Raw genomic sequence first — 27,313 nt, forward strand, 5'->3', positions numbered from 1 at the left:
ACATAGCTTAACCAATGTTCTTGTAGGATGATTGAACATCCTTTGGATATATTACTGTGTACTGAGCTAGGTTGATTCCCAATTTTCTGAGAAACCATTATACTGATTTCCAGAGTGGTTGCATTCCCACCAGCAATGGAGGAGTGTTCACCTTACTCCACATTTTCTTCAGCATAAGCCATCTTTGATGTTTTTGATCTTAGCCATTGTGGCTGAAGAAAGATGGTAATTCAGAGTCATCATTATTTGCATTTTCTTGATGACTAAGGATGCTGAACATTTCCTTAAGTGTCTTTTGACCATTTGTTATTCTTCTGCTGAAAATTTTCTGTTTAGTACTGTACCCCATTTTTAATTAGATTATTTGGAATTTTGATGTCTAATTTCTTGAGTACTTTATATATTTTAGAGATCAGTCCTTTGTTTGATGTAGGGTTTTTGAAGATCTTTTCCTATTCAGTAGGCTGCCTTTTTGTCTTGTTGACTCTGTCCTTTGCTTTACAGAAGCTTCTCAGTTTCGGGAGGTCCCAATTATTTATTTTTGTTCTCAGTTTCTGTGCTACTGGTATTGTATTAAGGAGGTGGTCTGCTATGTTCATGCCTTGAAGACTACTTCCCACTGTCTCTTCTATCAGGTTCAGTGTGGTCTGGTTTATAATGAGGTTTTTAATCCATTTGGACTTGACTTTGGTGCATGGGGATAGATATGTATCTATTTGCATTCATCTATATGTTGACATCCAGTTATGCCAGCACCATTTATTGAAGATGCTTCCTTTATTACAATGCATAATTTTGGCTTCTTTGTCAAAAATCAGGTTTTCATAGGTGTGCATGGATTAATATCTAGGTCTTAGATTCTATCCCATTAGCCAACCTTTCTGTTTTTATGCCAATATCAAGCTGTTTTCATTATTATAGCTCTATAATAGAGCTTGATATGAGGGATAGTGATGCCTCCGGAAGTTCCTTTATTGAACAGGATTGTATTGGCTCTACTGTTTATTTTCTATATGAAGATGAGCACTGTTCTTTCAAGATCTGTGAAAAATTGTGTTTGGATTTTGATGGGGATTGCATTGAATCTAGAGGTTGCTTTTGTTAGGATTGACATTTTTATTATGTCGATCCTACCTATCTAAGAGCATGGGAGATCTCCTCTCACCCTCACTTCCCTCTGCCATCCAACACCCATGCAAGATTCCGTGTAATTACAGCCTGGAGAACACACAGGAAAATCAGTGCTATTGTGACTTCGTATGAGGATGTTTGAGCTATGCTCGTAGAACTCAAAATATAGAGTATTTGGAGTTGGATTCTTACCCTGATCATAAAATGGAGTAAACTGATGGGGTTGATGTGGCTAAAATAAATAAAATTCCTAAGTTGAGGTTGACTGGGGTTGAGGTATTGGCAGTGGAATTTGTAGACTTGGGGCTAGCGAGAGGGATGAAGTGGATGCGATAAGGAATAAGGTTGTGGAGGTGGCTAGGGTTCCTAGAGGATTTTTAATGAATAATTATATTGCATCTGTGAATGGTTGGAAAATTCCTTAAGGGCCTACAATGATTAGTCCTTTCTGTAATTGTACATAGCCTAGGATGTCCTGCTCTACTAAAGTAAGGAACACCATGGCAATTAGTACTGGAATTAGAATGCTAATTAAAGACACTATTAGGTAGAGGATATGAATCTCTGGATCAAGGATTTAAGTCTTATGCAATTTCCTGACACTGCTGCCCTAATTACACCTTAGTCTAGGGTGATGGTTTTACAAACTTACTAAGTTGAGATAACTTCATATATTTGTTTGTGGGTGCTATTGTTCAGGAAGCCGATTTCTCTTGTCCTTTTGTTATGGGAGAAATAGTTAATAGAGAGAAACCGACCACGATTACTCCAGTCTGAACTGGAGTTCTTTGAGTCTCCTAGAAGGAATCATCCTTCCCCTACATCCGTAACTTCTAGTTCAGCAAATTTAAGTCATGAGAATATAATTCAAAAATCTTCATTTAGATCACTAGGGATGATAGTAAGTGGAACCCTGCCTTTCACCTATTAACTCCTGGATCTGTGGGTCCTGGCTATAGGAGAAACCATACTATATATTGAACAATGATTTAAAATCCTTACGATTCTCTAGAGAATGCTACTCCAGCCCTCTGAATTGTTGCAACATAATTGGCTCTGTAACTGCGTCTTCTAAAGGCCATTCTGTCTCTCTATCAGGCCAACAACATCAGGACAGTGGGGAACATGGCAAGATCAGTGGATTCGTACTTCTATGGTTCTTAAATGAGTTACATAAACAGAAGCAATACTGTGTGGAATAGCATCTTAGATGTTAAGACCTTCTGTAAGTCCCCAGGTGATGGTTTTGGCAGAAGCAGTCCACATAGGAAAGGCAAATCAATTACCAAAATAAGTTACTACTCCAGTGTCTTTGGTTGAGATTCTATTGCTGTGAAGAGACGCCATGACCACAGCAACACTTATAAAGGAGAACATTTAATTGGACATGGCTTGCTGTTCAGATTCTATTATGAGGATGGCAGGGAAGAGGGCAGCATTCAGGCAGACTTTGTAGTGGAAAAAAGCTGAGAGTTCTACATCTTGATCTGAAGGCAGCAAGAAGTGAACTGAGATACAATTCCTCCAATAATGCCACAACAACTGTAATAAGGCCACACCTCCTAATAGTGCCACCCCTGTGAGCCAAGTATTCAAACACAGGTGTCTATTGGGGACAACCACCACATCCATTAAGGTCAAATTATTCTCTTATTCATGAAGGAATTGGTCAGATATGGTTAACTTGCCAACAGCTCATTGGCTAGTTACCTAAGAAAATAGTGAGCTATCTGGGCTCAGTGCTGGTCTATGTTGCCTGCACATCTGGCATTCAGTGGCAGATGTGGCTAAGTAAGCCTTGCTGACTGATGGTCCGTGATGTCAAACCTAATACAACCCTCATCCCATCACCATAACTACTTTGTTCTTGGGCCCTGTGCAGCTTGGTTGTATGCCAACTTGGCACACAGACAACTAAATTAAAGAAGAAAACCTTAATTTAAAATTTGATTCCATAAGATCTGGCTTTAAAAAATTGTTTATTAGTTTTTGACAAAGGAGGACCCACCCACTGTTGGTGGTTACTTTCCTCTGATGGTGATTCTATCAGAGAACAAACTGAGCAAGGCAGGGGAAGCAAGCTAGTAAGCAGGACCTCTGATTCTGGAGAACAGAGACGATGGCCATCCTTGTTGCTCTTGTACTTTTGGTTGCTGGGTTCTGCCTTGCTGTTCTCTGCCAACCAGATGGCACATTGGGAAGTAACACCGAACTTCAAGAAGACCAAAACAACAAGAATAAAGTGGACAGTCTAACATTGGCCTCCATCAACACTGACTTCGCCTTCAGCCTCTACAAAGAGCTGGCTTTGAAGGATCCAGATGAAAACATTGTCCTCTCCCCACTCAGCATCTCAGCTGCCTTGGCCGTCCTGTCCCTGGGAGCAAGCAACAACACCCTACAAGAGATTCTAGAAGGTCTCAGGTTCGATCTCACCGAGACCCCTGAGGCAGACATCCACCGGGGCTTTAGGCAGCTCCTACTCATGCTCAGCCAGTCAGGGGACCAGGTGCAGATCAGCAAAGGTAATGCCACGTTTGTTAAAAAGCACCAGCAGATCCTGGCAGAGTTCAAGGAGAAGGCAAGGGTGCTGTACCAGGCTGAGGTCTCAAGTGTCAACTTCTAGAAGCCTCATGAGGCCAAAAAGCTCATCAATGACTATGTGAGGAATCAGACCCAGGGAAAAATTAAAGAACTGATCTCAGACCTGGATAAAGACACAGTAATGGTGTTGGTGTGATGGAGGAAGGTCATTGGCTAATAAAGGAACTGCCTTGGCCCATTTTATTGGTTAGAAGTTAGGTGGGAGGAGTAAAGAGAACAGAACACTGGGAGGAAGAAAAAGTGAGCTCATTCTCGACCACTCTGCTCTCGGGAGCAGACGCCTGAGAGAGACGCCATGCCCCGCTCCCGGGATGAAGCTCCGACCCAGGATGGAATAGGCTAGAATCTTCCTGGTAAGCGCACCTTGGGGTGCCATACACAGATGATTAGAAATGGGCTAAATTAATATGTGAGAATTAGCCTAGAAGAGAATGGGCCAAGCAGTGTTTAAATGAATACAGTTTGTGTGTTGTTATTTCGGGCATCAGCTAGCCGTCCGGGCGGCTGGGGTGCTGGGAACTAGGCCCCGCTGCCCTTATTACTACACTGGTGAACTACTTCTACTTTAAAGGTGAGGATGGGAACTGTTTTAGGTGTGGTTGGAGAAGGTGTTGGCTGTGTACCCTGTGTCCATACACTGAGCACTGGAAAGAAGGGGCTTATGGCCTTAAGAACACAGGTGCCTAACTTCTTATAACTAGTAGCCTTTACTTTCCTTTAGGAGTATTTCAATATAGGTGTGGTTCCCAGTACATACACACCATGATACCTTAGCTTTCAGTCTGAGAGAGCTGAATTTGGCTGTGGCAGAAACTTATTGACTAGCTGAATACATAGACCACATATCCAATCCTATCTGAGTGTGCAGAAGTCAGGGCTTCTCCCTGCAGAGACGGTGTCTTAGTCAGTGTTCTATTGCTGTGATAAGACACCATGTCTACAGTAACTCCTATAAAGGAAAACATTTAATTGAGGTGGGTCACTTACAGCTCATGGGCTCACTCATTTATTATAATGGCAGAACACGGGAGTATGCAGACAGACATGGCACTGGAGCAGTGTCTGAGAGTCCTACATCTTGCAGGCAAAGGAAAGTGATCTGGGACACTGGGCAGAACCTTGAGCACTTATGAGACCTCAAAGCCTGCCTCACAGTTCCTCCACAAGCCTACACCTGCTCTAAAAGAGCTGCATGTCCAATAGTGTCACTCCCTATGAGCTTGTGGGGGCCTTTTACATTCAAACTACCACAGAAGGGGTCCCTCACTCAGCCCACTCCAGCATGTCTAATGTGCTCCAACAGAGTCCGTAGGCCAGAGAACCTCCTTTTCTAGTGGGATCCTTTTCTAGTGCTCTGGGGACTTCCTGACCTAAGGAGCCTGGCCATCCCAGGCTTGAGGATAAAGCATCATGGTTGACATTTATCTAAGTGATCCGTGGGGACTTTCTCTGCTGGGCCTCTCCTCTGAGCCTTTTCTGTCATGCTGGGTATGGAAAAACAAGAATTGAGGAGAAGCCATTAGTGAGAGGGAAGTGTCAGCTAGCCAGTGGTCTGTGTTTAGTGTCTGACTAGTTCGTGCAATTTTAGTTTGTAAAATTAGGAGCCCAGGCATCCTGCGGGGTCACAGTGCTGAAGACACACTCTCACGAATTGAATCTGGGGTTGAGAGTTGGGACACTAGGCTGGAATTATTTTGGGTAAGGGTTTCTTGGGGAGACATCCAGATTCCACACCCACAAAACCCTGTGTGATAGACCAAGGAGTGGGGTAATGGCCCCACAAAATGAGGCCCAATGAAAATACTGATGAGACCTGCTGTGGATTTGGAACCCTGGACTCTGGATAGTCAGGGCAGAGGAGCTGAGGATCTGAGATCATAGACAGAAAACCAATAGGCTGCGGAGAGAGGAAGGTAGAGGATGGGAGTCCAGGCTGATCCCAGAGCTCCTTCAGTCTGAAGGGAGGGAATCAGAGGGATGGCTGTAGGATGAGGCTACAGGGCGTGGCTCTCTGCTGGCCACAGGACTCCTGTTCCAAGGCTGCTTGACTGTGATGTGGGAATGTGTACTTATGCTGCTGGATCCTGAGCCCAAGCAATTGCCACAGTATCAGGTCTTCTAGGGTGTAATGCAGATAGCCATATGTACTTGGAATGTGGGCCAATCTGAGTAGGATATTTTTGATTCATGGATGTGCACATAGCCCACATGGGAGAAGAGGACTCCTTGCACATGTCATCGCCTACTAAGAATGGAATCATGGTAATCCAACACCGAGAATTTGCAGATCTCACAATCTTCACTCTAAACCCACTCATGACTCTGGGCACTGACTTCCATTAAGGGGGTTCATGCAGAAGGGCACCATCAACAGATCAGGATGTTGGAGAAGCTTTGATTATGAGACCCCTTTCCACACTAAGCCTGTGGATTACTTCTCATTCCTAGTTCTGCATCTACCAAGCTTTTTACTAATCTAGATTAAACAACCAGAAAGAGAACTCTGTGGCTGAATTTGGACTGATTACTGTCAAGACTTAGGAACAGGGCAAAAATAGGGTGGAGGTGGAGTCTCTCTGCTGATGTTACAATTGATCTGCTCCACATTTAGGGAAATGGAGGATGCCCTTTGACCCGAATATCACATTTGAGTCTGACTTCTACTTGGACAACGAGACGACTGTGGAGGTGCCCATGATGAAACTAAGGTTTCTGACCACACCCTACTTCCGGGATGAGGAGCGTCCTGCACTGTGGTGGAGCTGAAGTCCACAGGCAATGCCAGCACCCTGTTCATCCTCCCTGACCAAGGCAGGATGCAGCAGGTGGAAGCCAGCCTGCAGCCAGAGACCCTGAGGAAGTGGAGGGACTCTCTTACGCCCAGGAGCGTTCCACTGGAACCAGAGCTGGCCTGGCTCTGCATCCCGCTATGGCCTGAGGCCCAGTGTCCCTGAACCTCAGAGTCTCACTAGCACCCAGTATGAGGATTAGAGAGTCAGCAGAGACAGGTGGAGAGGAGGCAAATTTTTCTCTGCTGACTTGATAGTTTGGGGCCTGATTTTAATGTCATTCTTTTGTTGCTCACAAGATGACATCAGCTAGAGCAGACCCCGATTTTCCTATGTGTCTCCTAGGCTGTAATTACACGGAATATTGCATGGGTGTGGGAAGGCAGAGGGAGTGAGGGTGAGAGGAGATCAGCTCTGAGAATCAGCTCTGCCCTGTGCAGCCATCGCATCCCCTCATCACTCTTTCATTCACCATCACAGAATGATGGAATGATGATGCGAAGACCTCCTGTGTGCTCTGCTCTGATTTATACCCAGATTTATATCAGAGACTAAAGCACTAAGTTTCTTAGCCTTGTATGCTCACCTTGTAATTGAGAATGAGAGAGTGGGGATGTGGAAATCACCCAGTCGAGATTCAATTTGTTAGAAGGTGACAAGTCGTGACATTAAGAAGGGGATGTTTAAGGGCAGGGAAATCTAGAGTCAGGTGGGTGTGATTTTTAAATAGGTGGATCATTAAATGCTGTCTGAGTCCACACGACCGGGGAAGGACCGCATTTTGTGGATCTGGGAGCAAAGCATATTCAGTGAGGGAACAGCTGGTACCAAGTCCCATTGCCTCTCCAGCACTCAAGGGTAATTAACACAATAGAAAAACAAAATCATGGGATGGAGACAGGGATGGTAAGAGGGCTTCTCTCCAGTGAGAGGGCCGTCTGTGGTGAGCTGCCCCAGTTACAGTGTGGCTTGAGGGGAACACACAGTTCAGTGACTCTTACATTTCTCTTTCCATTCTCAGGAGAATTCACCAGCTGACCCTTCCCAAGTTCTCCATCTCCACTGACTACAAACTTGAGGACATCCTTCCACAGCTGGGCATCAAGAAAGTCTTCTCTATGCGGGCTGACCTGTTTGAAATCACAGAAGACAAGAACCTGAAAGTCTCTCAGGTAAGCCAAGAGACACCGGGTGGTTCTCTTTGGTGCCTGAATGTGGATGGAGAGGGCCAGGTGTGTGGGAGATGGCAAATGTCTGAGAAAGCCTAAATTTAAGAGATTCCTTCATCCTCGGAGAGATGATTACAACTTAGATACTCCTGCTGGATACCATGCAGCCAGTCTTTCCTCTATTCCCCCCCCCCCAAAAAAAACCCATCACTCAGGAGCCTAGGGCAGGGAAGAACCTGTGCTTGGTCTTTGACCATCACTGGTCCCAGTGCATGCTGTAGTGCAGATGCCTCTGACAATCCACTGTAGTGCAGATCACTGCCAACCTCAGCTTCTTTACTGCAGAGCTGGCCTGCTACTTCTTGACTAGCACAGAAAATAGCCGCAATGAAGGAAACAGCAAGTGTTGAGTGGCAGTTGTTATAGAAAACTTAAAAATAGGGGAGAAGATGCCTTAAGACCTCACACTACATTCCCAGATGCACAGCCTGGCAATGCCTAGTGTTCTGCCCATTGACTGCTCTTGAGTGCTGGGTGGAAATCTGTAGAGCAGGGCATGGCCATCTGGGAAAGAGAAGCCTCGCCAAATGCATTGCTATTGTATGTCCTAAGGAGACTGGAGCATGAGGGGGACTGACGCTTGCACTGACTGCCTGTGTCTAGCTGTTCCCTGTGGGTCTCCTGAGAAGCTGCCTGTGGAATAAGGACTGACACTGCCTACTCCCATTCTCCACATAGTACTGGGTTTAGGACAACACAGCTTCTCAGAGACTGAGCATTCCCAGGGTGTGCCTCATCTCACACTTTGAGCAGAGACTTGGAAACCCCAGGGGTAGACCTCATGTCAGGAACAAACAAGCTCAAAAGTGTCTGAGGCCAGTAGTCAATGCTTGCTCCAGGAATCTCCTCTGCTGCCCTCCAGGGTCTCCAGTGAGTGATGTCTTTCTCCTACAGGAGGTCCACAAGGCTGTGCTGGATGTGGCTGAGACAGGCACAGAAGCAGCGGCTGCCACGGGAATCGGGAATGTGGGAGTGTCTCAAATTATGAATCCTTTGAATGTGAATTTCAACAGGCCATTCCTGATGATTATTTCAGACACAAACACCCAGACTTCACTCTTTATGGCCAAAGTCACAAATTCCAAGGAAAACTAGAACTTCCCAAGTGGTGAGGCTTCTTCCTGGAAGCGAGGGATTGAGCCTGTATGTTGGTCTCTATGTGCATTTTGGCCTCCATGCTCTGATTGGCTGAGGCGTGCCTGGACTGGACAGTGTCAGTGACTAACTGTATGACCTGACCGTGCACAGGGTCCTGTGGACAGTCAGTGTCAGGTTCCCGTCCTCTTGGCAGCACTAGCTAATGTTTCTGAGCCTGAAATCTGACTTCCTGGCCCCTCCCTGCTGCCTCTCCTGTATGTGCTTCCACTCAAAGCCTGGGCCCTGGCGGGTAGACTCAGTTCCTATCTAGGCTCTGGTTATGTCTGTCTTTATGTTCCCCAGCCTTGATAGGACTATGCACAGTCCAGGGCCATGTTGACCTCAGGCCCTGGACTGAGAACAGAACCTGCTGCCCTGAGTCTATTTCCAAAATCTGGGACCACTTGGTACCAAGTCTAACCTCACATTTATCTTCTTCCAGGCTCTGCCACCCACTGTCCCGTCAGGGGCTCCTGGCCCTGCCCACGTCTGTCACTATGTTACAGCACCTAATCCCACAGCTGCATGGAGTCAGTTTGGCAGCTCAGCTCCTTTCCCCCTAGTGTACCTACTTAGGGCAGAGGAGCCGTTTCTAGGTTCCCCACTGACCAACCTAATAATTGGCAAAGTAACTGTGTTTTCAGAAAGCCATTCCATCTTTCTATCAGGACAGGTGCTTCAGAATGGTAGGGAGCATGTTGAAGCCAGTGAATTCTTGATGTGGGGCACCCTGTTGCAATTTTCTGTGTGTAATGTGAGTTCTTAGGCTAGACACAATACTGTGTGAATTAACATAACCATGGATGATACCTTAAGTGAGTCTATGGATGATGGTTTTCACAGAAGCAATGCATCAGGAAAAGCAAATCCATAACCAGAATAATTATCTACTCCAATAAGAAAAAGGCTTGTCCTTTTCACAGAGAAAGAGACACAATATATCCAATCTGTCTCCAGATTGTTGTCTAGATTCCAAGAGAATAACACCCTACCTGGAGCTCAGTGTTGGTCTCTGCTGCTGGCAGATCTGGCACTCAGTAGCAGACATTACAGGTTATTCTTGCCGACTGGCAGTCCATGTTGTCAAACCCATGTGTAACTACATCTCTGACACTGTGATCACTTTGTTCATGGCCCCTGAGGTGGCATGTTACCTGGACAAACAATTAGTGTTATCTGCAAGAAGGAACCCTTTACAGAGAACATGCTTTCATAAGATCTGGCTGGAAGGCTTTTTTTTAATTAGCTATTGATGGAGAGGGCTCAGACCATTGTGGATGATTCCATCTTTGAGATGGAGTTTCTATAACAAAGCAAACCGAGGAAGGTAGAAGTAAGCCAGAAAGCAGCAACACTAACAGGCCTCTGCATTAGCTCCTGGATTCAGGATCTTTTTCTATTTCAGTTCCTGTCTTAACTTCCTTCCATGATGGACAGCAATGTGAAAATAAAGACAAATAAACTATTTTCTGCCGAAATTGCGATTTGATCATTGTGTGTCATGCTAGCAACAGAAAACTGAAGTAAGACAAGATGGCACCAGTGTAGTGGGTATTGCTGTGACAGACCTACTATGTTTTAGGAAGGATTGTGGAATGATTTTGGAACTTTGTGCTAGAAAATCAACTGAGTGTTGGGAGTTCAGTGGGATGTTCTGTGGGAGCTTAGAAGACAGGAATCTTGAAAGCAGTTCTGAGCATGTAGGCCTGGCTTGTGATGCTTCAGAGGGAAGTTTAAAGATCCTATCTGGATCCACACAGGGACTAGTCTAGGCTTTGATTAGTCTTGGGAGAAGCCATGACTTTTATAATACGTTGAGTATGGCATCAGGCACACAGAGAAGGACAAGAATGGAGGGGAACAAAGGCATGAGCATAAGGTATCTCAAAGGGCTTGCCTGTGAAATGGCAGAATTTTCAAAGGTCAATTATAAATTTGTCATCTAATGGCCATTGAGAGCATCTGTCAATCTTATAGTGCTGCCAAGCCATATTGCAATAAAAATAAGGTGGTGGGACTTAACCAGATCTGTAAGTGTGAGTAGGGAAAGAGGTTTAAGGATGGAAGAAATATGACTATAGTTTGTGTCAAGTTGGTATGAAGGCAGCCAGCACAGTGGAGGAGAGAAACAGCTGGAAAGGCCTACTCTAAAATTTCGTGTTGAATATTTTGGGGGAAGAGCCAGCAGAAGGAAGTGATCTGCACTGAGGGGGTGTTCAAATCAACACTTGAGTTCAGTTGAAGTGGATAGGTCCCCTTGGATGAGGTCCAGTTTATTCTCCTTGGCTTCTGCATCAAACGTAAGAGAGGAAAGGATAAATTCATCAAAGCAGACAACTCCATGAGAAAAAGAAAAATTTAGTGAAAATGAACCTGCCAAAGCTATGTTTCTCTGGGGATCAGGGGCAGAGAGAAGCAGAAGAGTAGAAAAGGAAAGAGATTTTATGTGTCAGCGGTTAGAGAAGTTTGAGTTGATTCAGCCTGATTGGATTGCAGGTGGGTTGGATGCTTTTGCTGAGGTGGCTGACATTTGTGGGAAGGTTAGGGTGGCTGCTGGTAAACAGAAATGCATCATGGCTGATCAGGTTCTCTGATAAACAAAGCCCTGCCTTGAGGTTTCTGTTGACTCAACCAAAATTCTTCCTGTTAGGACTAGCACCTTCATTCTTTGGACAGCAGCTTTGGACCTAAGCCCTGTCTGCTGAGTCCTTCACCCCACTGTTGCTACAAAAAACACAGCTCTCATCCTAAAGGGACTAAAAGAAACTTTCTATTGGAGCCATTTAGAGTGAAAAATGATCTGAGAACACTGATTTTGGTTACCAAATTCCATTCTTCAGTATTGAAGTAATTTTACAAACACTTTATAGCTTAACCACACAAAGACAACTTTGAGATGCAGAGGTGGGAACCTCAGAGAGGCAGGTACATCAAGGCAGGGCAGCTTCTCTATGGAGTGAAGTTGCTATCTGCTGGCATCTTAGCTTTTGGATTGAAGCTCTTTGTCTGTTAGTAATAGAAGTCTATTGTCATGGGGTTGACTTCTGACACATAGGGAGGCAAACTTGTCTGTTGCAGAGAGGTAGCACTTAACCTTGAGAAGGTGATTAGTCTCTGGTCCTACAGTGTTCCCATCTCTCTCCAGTACTGGAATTCAGATCAGTCATCCAGGCTCTGCAGACACAGAATCCTTTCAGGGGTTTCTCTTCAGTGCCAGACAAGGCAGCTTCCCTTCAGAAGTCTAATGCCAAAGAGGGTAGAGTGAGCCTCTATTTAGATTATGCCCATTGCTGCCAGACAGGACAGTTACACAGATGAAGGTGGAGTCCTGTTAGCATTGAGACCTCTGTTTATTGATGTACGAGTTTTTATTAAGAAATCACAGAGCATGGAAATAGATTTCTGTTCTTTTTGAAGTTACTTAAGAAGTCTGCAATAAAAGTTAGCTGCAGCCCTATCTGGTGATAAGTAGGGTTTGCGCCCTGCCTTGTTAACTATGACTTTTCCCCAGTTCCACACAGATTATGAAACAATTAGAGAAATAGAAAATTCAAAGCAACACACTTGACTTGTGGTCAGGAATTGTTTCTGCTAGGGAGAGGTTCTCAATGCGCAATACCAGAAATCATCCCATCAGTCCATTCCAGACTGAGCACAGAGCAGAACTTGTCTGGGTCAGCACTTCCTAAGAAGAGGGAGGAGACTCTGGTGGGCATAAATAGACATCACTCTGCAGTGGGAAGAACAACACAGCAGGCAGACAGCAACCAGATCATCAGGACCAAGCTGTCACAAACTTGGGTAGCTGCCTTCAGCTCTGCAGGTAATTCCCATACATAATTCTTTCTCTCTGAGAACAGAGGAGGAGCCTTTGCAGGACTGTGTGGTACTGGGGATGTCCTGGATCTTGGGTTGGTGGAGTAAGGAGTTGATCCTTTGTCACTGGACTAGAATCAGGGAACATTTCTGGGGTGCGTAAAAATCTTTTCTTCAGTCTGGGTCTCCCTCTCTATGGAAGATGGAAGAGGAACCATTCTGCTTCTGGAGAGTGAATAGAGTCTGCTCCTTCCCACCCTCCACAGGAAGGAAGTTTTGAGACCTTGACTACCCTAGGTGCTGCTGTGGGAAGCAGAGGCAGACAGAAAATTCACATAGTCCCCATGAGGGAGGTGTGATGAAGGCGTAAATCACAAACAATCCCACACCAGTTTGGAATTTTGATTAATAAGATGGTATTTATTTAAAGGGGAAAAAACTTACAGATGACCGTACCAGACAACAGCCCTCTGTGCAATCAGGAAGAAGTCTAGTCGCTGGAAAGGGAGCCATAAGCAAAAGAGAACAAGGAGGGAAGTGGCCATTTTTTTTTTAAAGAGAGAGACCACGCCCCAATGGGCTGGTATCTCAGCGACTATTGGCTGGAGGAGCAGAAGGACCTCCTGCAACAGAGGTGGAATCACTGACATGCTTGTACCAGACAGTAAAAGTCTTGGGATCAGAAATATCACTTTCTGAGCAGATCCCATGGCCAAGAAAAAGGGCCCCACCGTCTCCTAATAAGGAAAAGACTACAGCTCATCCACTGAGCCAAGTCTATTACAAACAGACTAACCTCTTTGCTGTGGAAATAATTTTGATAAAAACATTACTGAATGCTTTTCCTGAGATATGGACGCATTCATCTGACAGTAAACACAGGGTAAAGGGAGTTAAAGTCCCTGGCCCCTCCGTAGTCAAGTGACAGGCCTGGGGACAAGTGCCTCAGCTCCAACACCTTCCTCTCCTGATCACTCCGTTCTCTTCCTATATATTTCTACTCTTCTCTTCCCCCATCTTCCTTTGTCCCCTCATATGAACCCCATTCCTACCCCTCCTATCCTCCTGCATCCTCTCCTTTCCACTGTCTCACTCCTTCCTCTTTTCCCCCTGTGTCCTCTCTCCTCTATTCTTCTCCTTCCCTTCTCACCCTCTACCAGCTACTGTCTCCTCTGATGTCCTCAGCAACCTAGACAGGGGCTAAAGGTGTGTGACTGTGATTACCATTATCATAAACCTTCAACTGCAGTTTTTTGTTTTTGTTTTCCAGGACAGGGTTTCTCTGTGGTTTTAGATCCTGTCCCAGAACTAGCTCTTATAGCCCAGGCTGGCCTTGAACTCACAGAGATCTGCTTGCCTCGGCAAGCCTAGTTCTTGGATTAAGGGTATGTGCCACCATTGCCTGGCTTCAACTATAGATTTTATGATGTTTGTGACCCCACTACAGTGATGTATGGAGGCGATGGTCCTCTGGACATTCCCTAGAAATACCCACAATGACCATAAAAAGCCATAAACTTTTACTAATATTCTAACCTGGGTCACTCAATAAGTTACCCAGAAAGATCCACCCATTTCTTGCCACCAGACCCCACCCTGAGATTCAAAATGAAATCTGGTCCAGGTAGCAGAGACTCATTCAAACATCATCCAAGTTTCGTCCCATCAGGAGGCCTTCCAAGGTGAGATAGAAACCACCATGTGGAATACTGGCAGAGCTGAAGATCTTCCTCATTCTCATCCTTCTGATGCCAGTTCTCAGGGGGCCAATGCTCTGGTGCTGCACCAGACAACTCCAGTGCTGCCCTCCATTAACCCCCACACTCCCAGATGCTTGCACTAAGTGAAACCCAGGGCTGTGAGATTTCTTATACATATCCATTAGAGTTTGGGGTACACTCTGTCTAAGATTTCTTTTTGAGTCCTAAGTAGAGGTGGTGATGAGGTAGGGGGCACAAGTGAAGAGGAAGAGGTCCCCTGCTTTCTAATGAGCCCTTAAGCCAAGCCAGAAGAGAAGACATTCAAATTACAAAAGCCTTGAGCCCAGCCCTAAGTCTTCTCTTGCTTACACTGTGACCCTGATCAATCCCTTCATCTCTCTGCATCTTGGTTCTCCATTAGTTAAACTGGTTACAGCAACAGCACTTCTTCCTGTAGTGAAAAGGAACAGAGCGTGTGGCCCTGCCATCTGAGGGGTCAGGGCACCTCCCATGATCAGTCATAAAGGCAACAAAAGGACACAGTGCAGGCCAGGTGGGAGGACTAGGAGTTGGTCAGGGAATCACGTGGCAATCCCAAATAAAAGGATCTTCTCTTTTCAACCAGGATACTAGAGTAATGGCAGGGATCTCAACTGATGTCCTCTCCAGACCAGATGGCATTTTGAGAAGAGATGCTGCAGGCCAGGAAATCCAAAACAACAGAACACCAGTAGTCAATCTATCAATGACATCCAGCAACAGTGACTTTGCCTTCAGCCTCTACAAGGAGCTGGCTTTGAAGGATCCAGATGAAAACATCGTCTTCTCCCCACTCAGCATCTCAGCTGCCTTGGCAGTCCTGTCCCTGGGAGCAAGCAACAACACTCTGCAAGAAATTCTAGAAGGTCTCAAGTTCAATCTCACAGAGACCCCTGAGGCAGACATCCACCAGGGATTTGGGAACCTTCTCCTCATGCTCAGTCAGCCAGGGGACCAGGTGCAGATCAGTACAGGCAATGCCATGTTTGTTGAAAAGCGCCTGAAGATCCTGGCAGAGTTCAAGGAGAAGGCCAGGGCGCTGTACCAGGCTGAGGCCTCAAGTGCTGACTTCCAGCAGCCTCATGAGGCCAAAAAGCTCATCAATGACTATGTGAGGAATCAGACCCAGGAGAAGATTAAAGAACTGATCTCAGACCTGGATAAAGACACAGTAATGGTGCTGGTGAACTACATCTACTTTAAAGGTGAGGATGGGCACTGTTTCATGGGTGGTTGGAGAAGGTGTTGGTTGGGCACCCTGTGTCCATACACTGAGCACCGGAAAGGAGGGGCTCATGGCCTAGAAGACATGGGTGCCTAACTTTTTTACTAACTGGCCTTACTTCCCTTCTGAGGTATTCTGGAAAATGGTTGCAGTTCCTTGTACTTACTCCACAGAAGCCCTGAGCTCTCAGTGACTCATTTTGGCTCTGACTTAAACTGATTGACTAGGAGATTGCATAACTGGGATATCCAGTTCTACCTAAGTGGGGAGAAGCCACATCATCTCCCTGCAAAGACAAGATCCCTCAATGTGTCTGCTCCAACATTTCTAATATACTTCTTAGAAGGTGGCCTTTCCTGCTGGAGAGCCACTGTCTCTATGTGGGTACGGATGTGTTGAAGAGTTCTTGTCCTAAAGAGGCTGGCTATCACAATCTTAAAGGGAAATTAGCATTGCCACAGGTGGTGAGTAGCCCTTCATGCAGGACCTCTCCCCTGATCCTCTCTGCTTTAAGCTTGACCTCATCATAGGAAGCCAGGAACTGGGCAAAGACATTAGTGAAAAGAAAACTCAGCTACGCAGTGTTCTATGTGTGGTGTATGGCTGCTTCGTGGAGTTTGATTTTGTAAGACAACTAGCCTGGCAGCCTGGGAGGTCACAGTGCCCAAAACTCACTCCTCAGCCATGGAATCAGCAGTTAGGGAGCTAGTGTTTTGGGACACTGAGCTGGGACTGCCTTGGGTAAGGGTTTAGGATGGACATCCAGAGTCCACATCCACAGATCCTGCCTGGTACAGAGCGGAGACTGAGGTGACAGCCCAGAGAACAATGATGATGAAAATCGTGGCATGACTACATCTGGGGTGGATTTGAGGCTGGACCTGTAAATTTACTAGTCCAGGGCAGAGGAGGACAGGTTCTGAGACTACAGACAGAGAAACCATTGGCCGTGATGGAAGAGGAAGGAGGACAGGAGGACAGGATGGCCCCAATGCTGCTGTGCTCTGAGGAGAGGGAAGCAGAGGAATGGCCTGAAAGATGGGTGTGGCTCCCTCTGCTGGCCCAGAACCCAAACTCCAAGGCTGCTTGGCTATGAGGTGGTTGTGCTGTATGTTTATACTGCTGGATTCTGAGCCTAAGAAACTGTCCATGCGCCAGACCCCTAGGGTGTGTTGCAGATGATCACAGGTGTTTGAGATGTGGGGCAAGTCTGGGCAAGATATCTGATTTCATGGAGGGAAACATGGCCACGCATGAGATGAAGACTCAATATCCGTGTCTTAGCCACGGACTGTGGGGTCCTGGGAATTGGACCTGAGAAACTGCAGGTCTCTAGAGCTTCAGTCTAAGCCCACACTTGGCTCTGGACTCTCCGTTCCCTTGGTGGTTCACGCCAAAGGGTGCCATGGACAGATCACAGTGTGGGAGGATTCGGTCTCTTTCGGCTTCTCTGAAAACATGTCCCACAAGCCACTGCCTTCTAGAGAGGGTCCTCCTAAGGTAGAGGGGTCCTCAACTCTCCCCAGGCTCTGGTCTCCCCACTTTTACTCTCATTTCTCTCTTACACACACAGCCTCAGATCCCAGATTGTTTCTCAGGTACATCTAGGAGCCAGGCTTTGGTTTTGAGTTCCCCTTTCCAAACCAAGTCTGTGGATCTTTTTCATTCACAGATCTGCAACTACCAAGGTCTTGTTTTTCAACATAGATAACGAAACCACCATGGGACAGTACACGCTGTGTGTTGAGATGGAATGATTGTTCTCATGACTCAGAAGCTAGGCAGAAATGGGGTGTAGGTGGGGTCTCCCCTGCTGTTACATTCTAATGGCCTGTTCCACATTTAGGAAAATGGAAGTTTCCCTTTGATCCTCGTGACACATTCGAATCTGAGTTTCACTTGGATAAGGACAGATCTGTGAAGGTGCCCATGATGAATATTAAGGCCCTGATCACACCCTACTTCCGGGATGAGAAGCTCTCCTGCACTGTGGTTGAACTGAAGTACACAGGCAATGCCAGCGCCCTGTTCATCCTCCCTGACCAGGGCAGGATGCAGCAGGTGGAAGCCAGCCTGCAACCAGAGACCCTAAGGAAGTGGAGGAACTCTCTGAGGCCCAGGTGAGTGCCCGCAGGACCCACAGCTGGCCTGAGGCTGCAATCTACAATTGGCCTGGTGCCCAGTGTCCCTATACCTCAAAACCTCTCTAATACCTGTGTAATGGTTGAATGGTCTGCAGGGATGGGTGGAGTGCCGAAAGATGTAAGGGCTGTTGTGATGGAATAGCAGGGGCAGGTGGAGAGCAGGTGAGTTTTTTCTGCAAACTGGATAGTTGAGACAAATTTTACTGTCATTTTAGTTGTTTTTAAGAGAGAATCAGCTATAGTAGGACCTAAAGATTCTTCTGTGTCTAACGGACTCTAATTACACAGAATCCTGCATGGGTGTTGGAAGGCAGAGGGAGTGAGGGTGACATGAGGTCAGCTCAGAGAATTAGCTCTGCCCTGTGCAGCCATCGCATCCCCTCATCACTCATTCATTCACCAGCATGCAATGATGACTTGAAGACCTACTATGTGCTGTGCTGTGATTTTTAGACCCTGAGAGGATATCAGAGACTCAAGAAGAAAATTTCTTATCCTCTCAAGTTTATCTTGGAATTGAAGAGCAGAGAGTAGGTGATTGAAAATGACTTGACCACTTAAAAAGTGAGAGGCAGTGAGACCAAAAGGGGAGTTTCCAAAGATAAGCACAGCTGGATTCGGGCGGAGGGTGCAGCTTTAACTAGAAGATCATTAGACGAAGTCTGAGTCCACATGACAGGGGAAGGGCTGCATTGGTGGATCTGGGAGAAAAGCATTCTTGGGAATGGAACAGCTGGTACCTAGCCACACTGACTGCCCACTGTAAACACTCTCAGGCATTAACTGTTAATTAATGCTTCAGGAAAAACAAAATAAAGACTCTCTGCATGGATGGAAAGAGGGCTTCCTTCTGGTAAAGGACTGTCCATGGAGAGATGCCTTTACAACAAGGTAGGTTGGTGGCACCAGGGATCACTGACTCTTATGTTTCTCTGTGTCATTCTTAGGAAGATCGACGAGCTCTATATGCCCAAGTTCTCCATCTCCACTGACTACAGCCTGGAGAAAATCCTTCCACAGTTGGGCATCAGGGAAGTCTTCTCCACACAGGCTGACCTGTCTGGGATCACAGGGGCCAAGAACCTGAGGGTCTCTCAGGTATACCAATAAATACTAGGTGGCTCTCCTTGGGATTGAGAATATATATGGTGAAGATGAGGTGTAGGGGGAAGGAATGATGTGTGTATAAAAAAACCTGAGATTCCCTTATGCCTTGGAGAGGCAGATTAAAACCTATAGACTCCCCCTGGATACCATGCAGCCCGTCCCTCCTCTACCCCATGAACATAATCTGATTCAGAGTCCCGGGATGGAAAAGAGCCTGTGGTTTAGGTAAGACCACCATAGTAACCACCTGGTGCTGCACTGCGGGTGCCACCCACAATCCTCTGCAGGTGCCACCCATAATCCACTGCAGGTGTCACCCACAATCCACTGCAGGTGACACCACAATCCACTGCAGGTGACACCACAATCCACTGCAGGTTCCACCAACAATCCACAAAGCACTTCCAGTCTTAACTTCTTCATTCAGAGCTGGCTCAGAACTTCCTGAATAGCACACAGAACAATAGCAGTGCAGGAAGTAGAAAGGATGAGTAGCAGTTAAGATGAAAAGCTTAAGAATAGGAGAGAAGGTGCCTTAGGACCTCACACTACCTCCCCAGATGCACAGCCTGGCAATGCTTAGTGTTCTATCCATTGTTCCCTGTAGAGCCCCAGGCTCTGATCTGTACCAGCAGGGCATGGCATTCTGGGAAAGAGAAGCCATGCCATGTGCATTGCAGCAGTTTGCCCCAAGGAGGCTGGAGCAGGAGGGATGCTGAAACCAGGATGGGCTGCCAACATCCTGGCTGTTCCTTGTGGGTCTCCTGAGATGGTGACTGTGGAGTAAGGTGGGAGTTACCTATACCCATCCTCCAGTTTGTGGTGGGTTTGAGGTCAGTACAGATTCTCAGAGACTGAGAAGACCCTGGGAGGCCTCATCTCACACCCAGAGCAGAGACTTAGAAACCTTAGGAGTAGAGCTCATGGCAGGAACAAACAAACTCACCAGTGTCTGAGGCCAGCAGTCGATTCTTGCTCCAGGAATCTCCTCTGCTGCCCTTCCTGGTCTCTAGTGAGTGATGTCTTTCTCCTACAGGTGGTCCACAAGGCTGTGCTGGATGTGGCTGAGACAGGAACAGAAGCATCGGCTGCCACGGGAGTGGTGATTAAAAGGAAAATGGTTCCAATAATGAATATGTTGAAAGTGAATTTCAACAGGCCATTCCTGATGTTTGTCTCTGAAGCAAATACTCAGATGATCCTTTTTCTGGCCAAAATCTCCAACCCCAAGTGTGGTTAGAAGTTTCCAAGGTGAGAGCCTTCTGGCCAGGTGTCCAGGAGGGAGAAGGCATGTGGGGATGTACATCCTGGATGCCATTCTCTGATTGGCTTTGTACACCTGGCTTCGACAGTTACTGTGACTAACTCCTTGGCTCTGACATGCACAGGAGTCTTAGACTTCAGTGTCTGCCTCAGGCCTCCTGGGAGCAGCTGTTCATATTCTGAACCTGGTATCTGTCTTATGCCCTCCCCCTGCTCACTGCCCTGTATGTGCCTGTACCCAAGTATGGGCACTGGCAGGCAGGCTCGGTCCCAGTGCAATCTCTAGGCACATCTGCTTTCAACTTCCAAGGCCTTGTTGGGATCATGCAAGCTCACAGGCCAATCCATGAGGATCAGGTCCAGGAGTGAGAGGGAACCTGCTGTACTGAATCTCATCCAGCATCGGGTACCACCTGGTGACAAGTTCCTGCCTTGTGCATCTTTCCTCCAGTCCCCAGGCTTTCCACCCCAGCACCCCTGCAGCAGATGCTGGCCGTGCCCTAATCCGACCAACGTTGCAGGCTTCACTCCTGTTGAAAGGCTGTTGGTCAGAAAGCCTCCTTTCCTGGTAGAACCCCTACTTACAGTAGAATACCCATTTTCTTAGTCTGCAGCTATCATCCTCACATGCCAGAGTGATACCCCCGCATTCCTTACCCTAAATGCAGGCCTTGCAACAAAGGATCAATAAACGTAGAACTGCACAGAAGGTGGCTGGTCAGTATTCACTCAGCTCCTGTTGGCAGGGTGTGGCCTCTACTGACAACACAAGGAAGTAGAGGTTTTCACTCACACTCTCTGACATGTAGGACACCTGAAACAAATGCTATTATTATTACCTTTTATGGATGACTGTTGAGATAGGGAGCTGCGGGCTGCATCCCTGGCACCTGGCCGCCCACATGGCTAGCTTATGCCCCGAAATAATTACATGGAAACTGTATTCTTTTAAACACTGTCTGGCCCATTAGTTCCAGCCTCTTATTAGCTAGCTCTTATATATTGACCTAACCCATTTCTAATAATCTGTGTAGCCCATGAGCTGGCTTACCAGGAATGATCTTAATCTGTGTCTGGCTGGAGTGGGAGAATCATGGCGACTCCTTGACTCAGCTTCTTTCTTCCAGCATTCTGTTTTGTTTACTCTGCCTACCTAATTTTATGTCCTATTAAAGGGCCAAGGCAGTCTCTTTATTTAACCAATGAAATCAACACAAAACAGCAGACTCCCACATCATTTCCCCTTTTTCTGTTTAAACAAAAAAGTTACAATATTTATATCTTTTATCATAACTAAGGAAAACTATAACTATCCATTTTCAACTCATCAAAGACTCCAGAAGGATATAATATTACATAAGCAAATAAGAAATAAACGACAGAGACATCTCGCTGCCTGGACAGTCACCCAAAGTTCCTCTGTACCGTTGGGGCAACCATCTTCAGACTTCAGGCCCATAGTATCCAGCAGACTTTTCCATGAAGCAGGAAATTTCAAAGGCAGTTCAGTCACTATCTGCTGTGTCCTGCAGAATGTCTCACAGACTCTTGCATGAGTCATGAACCCCAAAAGACCGTCTCACCTTTAGGCAAGTTCAGCAGTCCTCTCTCTGTGGGTTCTCTGTGTCCATTTTATGCAACAGTCCAGGCAAGAACAGTTCCTTGCCCAAATGGCTATCAAACTCCATAAGGATCCTCTTCGATTCCCATCTTCCTCTCGAAGTAGATTGGTGCCGCCAGGAGCAGATATATCTCATTTCATGAAAAGTCCTAAATTATTAAAATATTTTAAATGCCATATTCTGCAGCCTTTGAGAGATATGAAGAATGCCTATCTGAAATATATCTCTATATATCTAGAAAATCTAAGTAACATGACTACAAACTTGACTATTATTTATGATTATCCATCAACAACCTATATTTCCTAATTATACATTACATTTTAAAAGTGAACTACACAATCACAATACCTTAATCAAGATCAGAAATACATATACATATAACAAAATTGACCTTAAAATCCATACCAATGCCAATTATTCATACCTATATCATTTCCCCCTTTAAATGTAAAAGAACATTTATAAACAATATTTTGGGAACATGGGCGCAGTTTTTTCTCTCCAAACTGCTTCCTGCTGAAAGGGGGCGCTGTTAATCAGATCATTTAGGGTGTAACCTGTGTGCCAGACTTATCTCAGTTGGCAGTTGAGTGAAGTAATTTTTTGAGGGTATTCACAGCAATTTTTCGGGAGGTTGTAGTCTATCATACCATATCGGGATAGAATCAATCCACAGGGTCTGGTCCTCTGTGAAAACAAAAGAAGACCCTCTCCAAAGCATCATATCCTTAGACCCAAATTTTGAAATCGTAATACCCTTATATCCATTCTGGTTTAGCTTGGCAACCCATGTAATGAAATGTCTCTCTGTACTTAGCTCCTTCACAGTCAAAAATTTTAAAGAAAACGCTGTATATAATCCAGACTCTCTGTGAATTTTCCATTTTTACGTGGCTTATTTTTCTTTATTTCTTTTAATCTCTTAACTATCTGTACTCTGTCTCTTTAAAGACTTTACCCTTTTTTAAGACATTAATTTTATTCTTTATATTCTTTTTCTTCTCTCTCCCAAGCCTACATACATTTATCCAACAGTGTCTGAATCTGTTTTATCGTGAATCTGTAATTTTTTTTTTTTTTTTACTATCCAGCAGCACTTTGTTTTGAGCCTTTAAATCACTAAGCGCTTAAGAATCTAAGCTGTGACAATTCCTAGGTCAAAAACAGGTACTGCCTGCTTGCCCTGCCCAGTCCAACATGGTGGAGCTGCTTGTGACTGAATCAGTTGTGTCTCTGAGCTGCAGAGCGGAGGGCTGCTCTGAATGGTGGCTCCACCTCTCTCCAATATCAAAATGGAGAACTACCATTTTGTGCTAGCTCTGGGGCTGCCAGGTAGGAGCGGCACTCAGCACTTTAATTCTGAGACTGAGCGTGCAGCACAGAAAATCTTTTCATCCAAGTTACAGCCAAATCTGACACGCAGAGCACTGCGCAGTCTGAAAACACGTCTCTGTATGGTGGCAGGAATCCGCCATGCTCTTCTGCCTGCCTAAGCCTGATTCTGCCATCTGCCCAGGTGCAGGCGGGGATTGCTGAGCCATCAGCACCATCTCAGAGCTCAGAGCACTCTCCTTTCAATCCCAAGCGGGAACAGAAACATCCAGTCCCATAAAAGCCACTGAAATGCTTTAAAGCCAGAGTTCACACTGAAGCACAGCCCCAAGAAGCCACGCTTTAAAATGACACAGCGGTTTTTTTTTTTTTTTGCTGCTGTTGCCGAATCAGGAAATCTCTCTACAGCACGCCACCAACAAACAGCAAAAATCTGTGTTACACTCTCTCTCCCTTATTTTTAAGCCTTCTTAGGTTTTTAAGTGGATTTAGTCCATCACGTCTGGGCACCACTATGTTGTAATGGGCGCGGCGGGCTGCGTCCCTGGCACCTGGCCGCCCGCATGGCTAGCTTATGCCCCGAAATAATTACATGGAAACTGTATTCTTTTAAACACTGCCTGGCCCATTAGTTCCAGCCTCTTATTGGCTAGCTCTTACATATTGACCTAACCCATTTCTAATAATCTGTGTAGCCCATGAGCTGGCTTACCAGGAATGATCTTAACCTGCGTCTGCCTGGAGTGGGAGAATCATGGCGACTCCTTGACTCAGCTTCTTTCTCCGAGCATTCTGTTCTGTTTACTCTGCCTACCTAATTTTATGTCCTATTAAAGGGCCAAGGCAGTCTCTTTATTTAACCAATGAAATCAACACAAAACAGCAGACTCCCACAGATGACAAAATTCAGGCCCAGAGAAGTTGATTCATTTTCAGTGACCGCACAGTTAGACAATATGACTGGCAGGATGTTCTGCAAGTTTCCTGAAGCCAGAGGAACAGCCTTCCCCAAGCCGGGGTTCTGTGCCCGAGGCTTCATCATGGTGGTGGGAGTTGGATCATAAAACAAGGCTCTGGATACTTCACAGAGAGAATCCAAAAGAACCTGTGATTCAGGTGACCTCTGTGCTGAGGTCTGGAGGAGGATGAGCAGGTGATCAGATGACCAGAAATAATGCTTGGGCAGAGCACACAGCAGTGCAGGCATTTCTGAGAATCTGAGGAGGAGGAGGAGGGTATTTGGGATAACAGAGCTGAAGGGCGGTGGAGAGGAAGAAGCAATTCCAGCAACAGGATATTGGAGAGTCTGCCTCTAGGAGGATTCTGAGATTACTCAGAACCACAGAGAGCACTGGAGGGGTTAATCAGTCTTTCCTGTCTTAGGAGAGTTAGTCGCTGTGGTTACAATGCAGAGGACTGAGTTGTGCAGACTGGGGATCATCATTGAGGGCATTTTCAGGGAACAGTGGAGAGAGAGTTGATGACTCAGTTCAAGAGATGAGCTTGCTTGCTGTGTAGATGGAGGTGGAGAGGAGGTTGGGGCACCTGGAACTTACAGAGAATCCTCTGAGTCCAGGAAAATAGCTGCAGCCTGCATGGAGAGGGAAAGATGAGCATTCATTTAGAGACTTGTTTGTGTCTTGAGGCTCCTGAGGATTCTCTTGAGCAGGTGGACATGACATCAGCAGGGAACTGCAGTCTGGTGGTCACCTAAAGGATTCCCTAATCCCTTCAGTACTGAGATTCCCTGGAGGCCATGAGGTGAGGGTACAGGGGACGCGTCTATTGAAAGCAAACAAGTGTCCCAGCAATCTCTCCAGCATGTGTCAGGAAAGGTCCTTAGCCCGGGACACCTCCAACACTTGTGTGCACTGTCATGCCCCAGTTCCATCCCACCATCTTTCCTGGACTCAGGCCAGGTATATAAGGAACCTGGTGCTGAATGCATCTCAAGATGACCTGACCTGTGTCTGGAACTTGTGCAAAATGTCTGAGTTTACCTCTTACAAAGTTCTAGATTTCCCAAGGTTCACTTTTCCTTATTCCTTGGGGCTGAGGATTCCCCTGCCTCTTGGTGATCAAATGTCACCTTGGAGATGAACCCCTACAGGGCAGGCCCAATGTACAATGGAGGTAAAGACTGTGGAGGGGAAAGTGAGGTGCCTGGAAACTGCAGTTTACTGAGGTTAAACTCCTGGAAACTCCATGCATGGCTCATGATTTGTACATGCTGTGCGTTCAGTTTATAGGAATTTATCCATGCTGAGTGGCTATTGTGGCATCAAAACCCCTATACTGGCAGTTGTGATGAAAAAAAAAACTTAAGAAAAGGTGAGAAGATGACTTAGGTCTTCACACTACATTCCCAGATACACAGCCTGGCAATGTCTAGTTTTCTGTCCAGTGCCTACTCTGATCTGTACCAGCAGGACAGGGCAGTATGAGAAAGAGAAGTCATGCCATGTGTATTGCTATTGTATGTCCTAAGGAGACTGGAGCAGAGGGGGGCTGAAGTCTGCACTGACTGCCAATGCATTATATCTGTGTGTCCCAAGGAGGCAGGAGCAGGAGGGATGCTGAAACCTGCACTAGCTGCCCGGTGTGTCACCTGAGAAGTTGCGTGTGGAGCAAGAACTGGCAGTGCCTATACCCATCCTGCAGTGATTACTAGGTTTCAGGGACATGCATCATCTCAAAACTGGGCAGAGACTTGGAAAGCACAGAGGTAGTGCTCATGGGATGAACAAATAGTTCACCAGTGTCTGAGGCCAGCAGTTGATTCTTGCTCCAGGAATCTCCTCTGCTGCCCTTCCTGGGGTCCAGTGAGTGATGCCTTTCTCCTACAGGAGGTCCGCAAGGCTGTGCTGGTCGTGGTTGAGAGAGAGGCACAGAAGCAGCTGCAGGCCCCAGAATCCAGATTGGGCCAGAGTCTCTAATTATGAATCCTTTGAAAGTGAATTTCAACAGGCCATTCCTGATTATTATCTCTGAAACAAATACCCAGATTTCACTCTTTATGGCCAAAGTCACAAATCCCAAGGAAAACTAGAACTTCCCAAGTGATGAGGCTTCCTCCTGGGAGCCAGGGACTGAGTCTGAACATGGGTCTCTATATGCATTTTGGCCTCCATTCTCTGATTGGCTGTGTGTGCCTGAGTGGAGAGTGACAGTGACTAACTGTATGACTCCACCATGCACAGGGCCTGTGGACAGACAGTGTCAGACTCCCCATAATCTTGGGTGCACTAGCTTATGTTTCTGAGACTGAACTCTGACTCTGTGGCCCCTCCCTGCTGAATCTCATGCCTGCTTTTTTGCCTGCTTCCTCTCGCTCTCACTGGCAAGTCTACTCCTTCATTGGCATCTGAGCTACTTCTTCAAGATTCCAGCACACAATGAAGGCCAGGTGAGACTTCTAGGCTTGAGAATAAACAACTACTTGATTCCTGACTCTTCCATTGGGAGACAGCTATTTGGACTAATTGGACCTGGGCTTTTAAATCTTTCCAATAAATTCCCTTTAGTAGAGATTTGTCCTGTAACATTCGTTTTTATAGTGAATCCTAATAATGATACGTAGTGTTCAGACCCAGCTCATAGCTGCATGAGATGTCTTTAGCACCAGGTGCCTTAGATTCTGGGTCTGAACTATGACAGATGGAGGGACGCAGCTGCGGCATGCCAGTGCTCATGGAACACATGAGGTGGTGACCTCAGGGACTTGATTGGACATAGTGAAATTGTTGGGACACAGCTGCTTCCAATACATGGGTCTTCACTTTCTCGCTCGATGGCCCCCATGGGTGGTGTCTCAGTGCTCAATGGGGAAGGGAGTCTTGTGTGAGAAACCCAGGCTGTAATTGTCTGCAATCACATGTCCTCCTGTTCAGTGTTTGTCTCCTGGGCCTCGAGACTCAGGCATGTCTCAAATTGAACATACAAATTTCCCTCTCTGTACAGGCCTCCAGCTGTCTTTCAGGGCTGATGGAAGCTCAGCGGACACTCAGCACCATAACTCAAATGAATCTTGGCCTCTTCTTATACTCTATCTAGGCACGAAACCATCTCATCCTTGAGCTGAAATCACCCAATTTCCTCTCCTGATGTGAGCTCCTGATCCCTGCAGCTGCCCTCAGTGTCGGTCCCCACATTTGTCCATAATGGTTTGAGGA

The 27,313-nt window shown here is 46.3% G+C and overlaps 1 protein-coding gene and 1 pseudogene across 1 annotated transcript; both read left to right on the forward strand.

The window, feature by feature from the left end:
* Positions 1-3,250: 3,250 nt before the first annotated feature.
* On the forward strand, positions 3,251-8,981 carry LOC121434336 (annotated as a pseudogene).
* Positions 8,982-15,043: 6,062 nt separating this feature from the next.
* On the forward strand, positions 15,044-26,190 carry LOC121434337 (serine protease inhibitor A3N-like). Its single transcript, XM_041633193.1, has 7 exons — positions 15,044-15,650; positions 17,517-17,790; positions 18,762-18,912; positions 19,958-20,023; positions 20,725-20,727; positions 22,359-22,370; positions 26,071-26,190. The coding sequence occupies exons 1-7, from the start codon at positions 15,044-15,046 to the stop codon at positions 26,188-26,190; spliced, it is 1,233 nt and encodes a 410-aa protein (XP_041489127.1).
* The last annotated feature ends 1,123 nt before the right edge of the window (positions 26,191-27,313 follow it).

Source organism: Microtus oregoni, unplaced genomic scaffold, assembly GCF_018167655.1.
Source record: "Microtus oregoni isolate MIOR12 unplaced genomic scaffold, Mior012 000043F_ref0000047, whole genome shotgun sequence".
Taxonomy (NCBI): Eukaryota; Metazoa; Chordata; class Mammalia; order Rodentia; family Cricetidae; genus Microtus; species Microtus oregoni.

Bases quoted from the DNA above. Each gene is read 5' to 3' on its own strand.
- LOC121434337 (XM_041633193.1), top strand. From the start codon at position 15,044: ATGGCAGGGATCTCAACTGATGTCCTCTCCAGACCAGATGGCATTTTG. The intron at 15,651-17,516 runs GTGAGGATGGGC...TTCCACATTTAG, and splicing joins GAACTACATCTACTTTAAAG to GAAAATGGAAGTTTCCCTTT. The intron at 17,791-18,761 runs GTGAGTGCCCGC...TGTCATTCTTAG, and splicing joins AGGAACTCTCTGAGGCCCAG to GAAGATCGACGAGCTCTATA.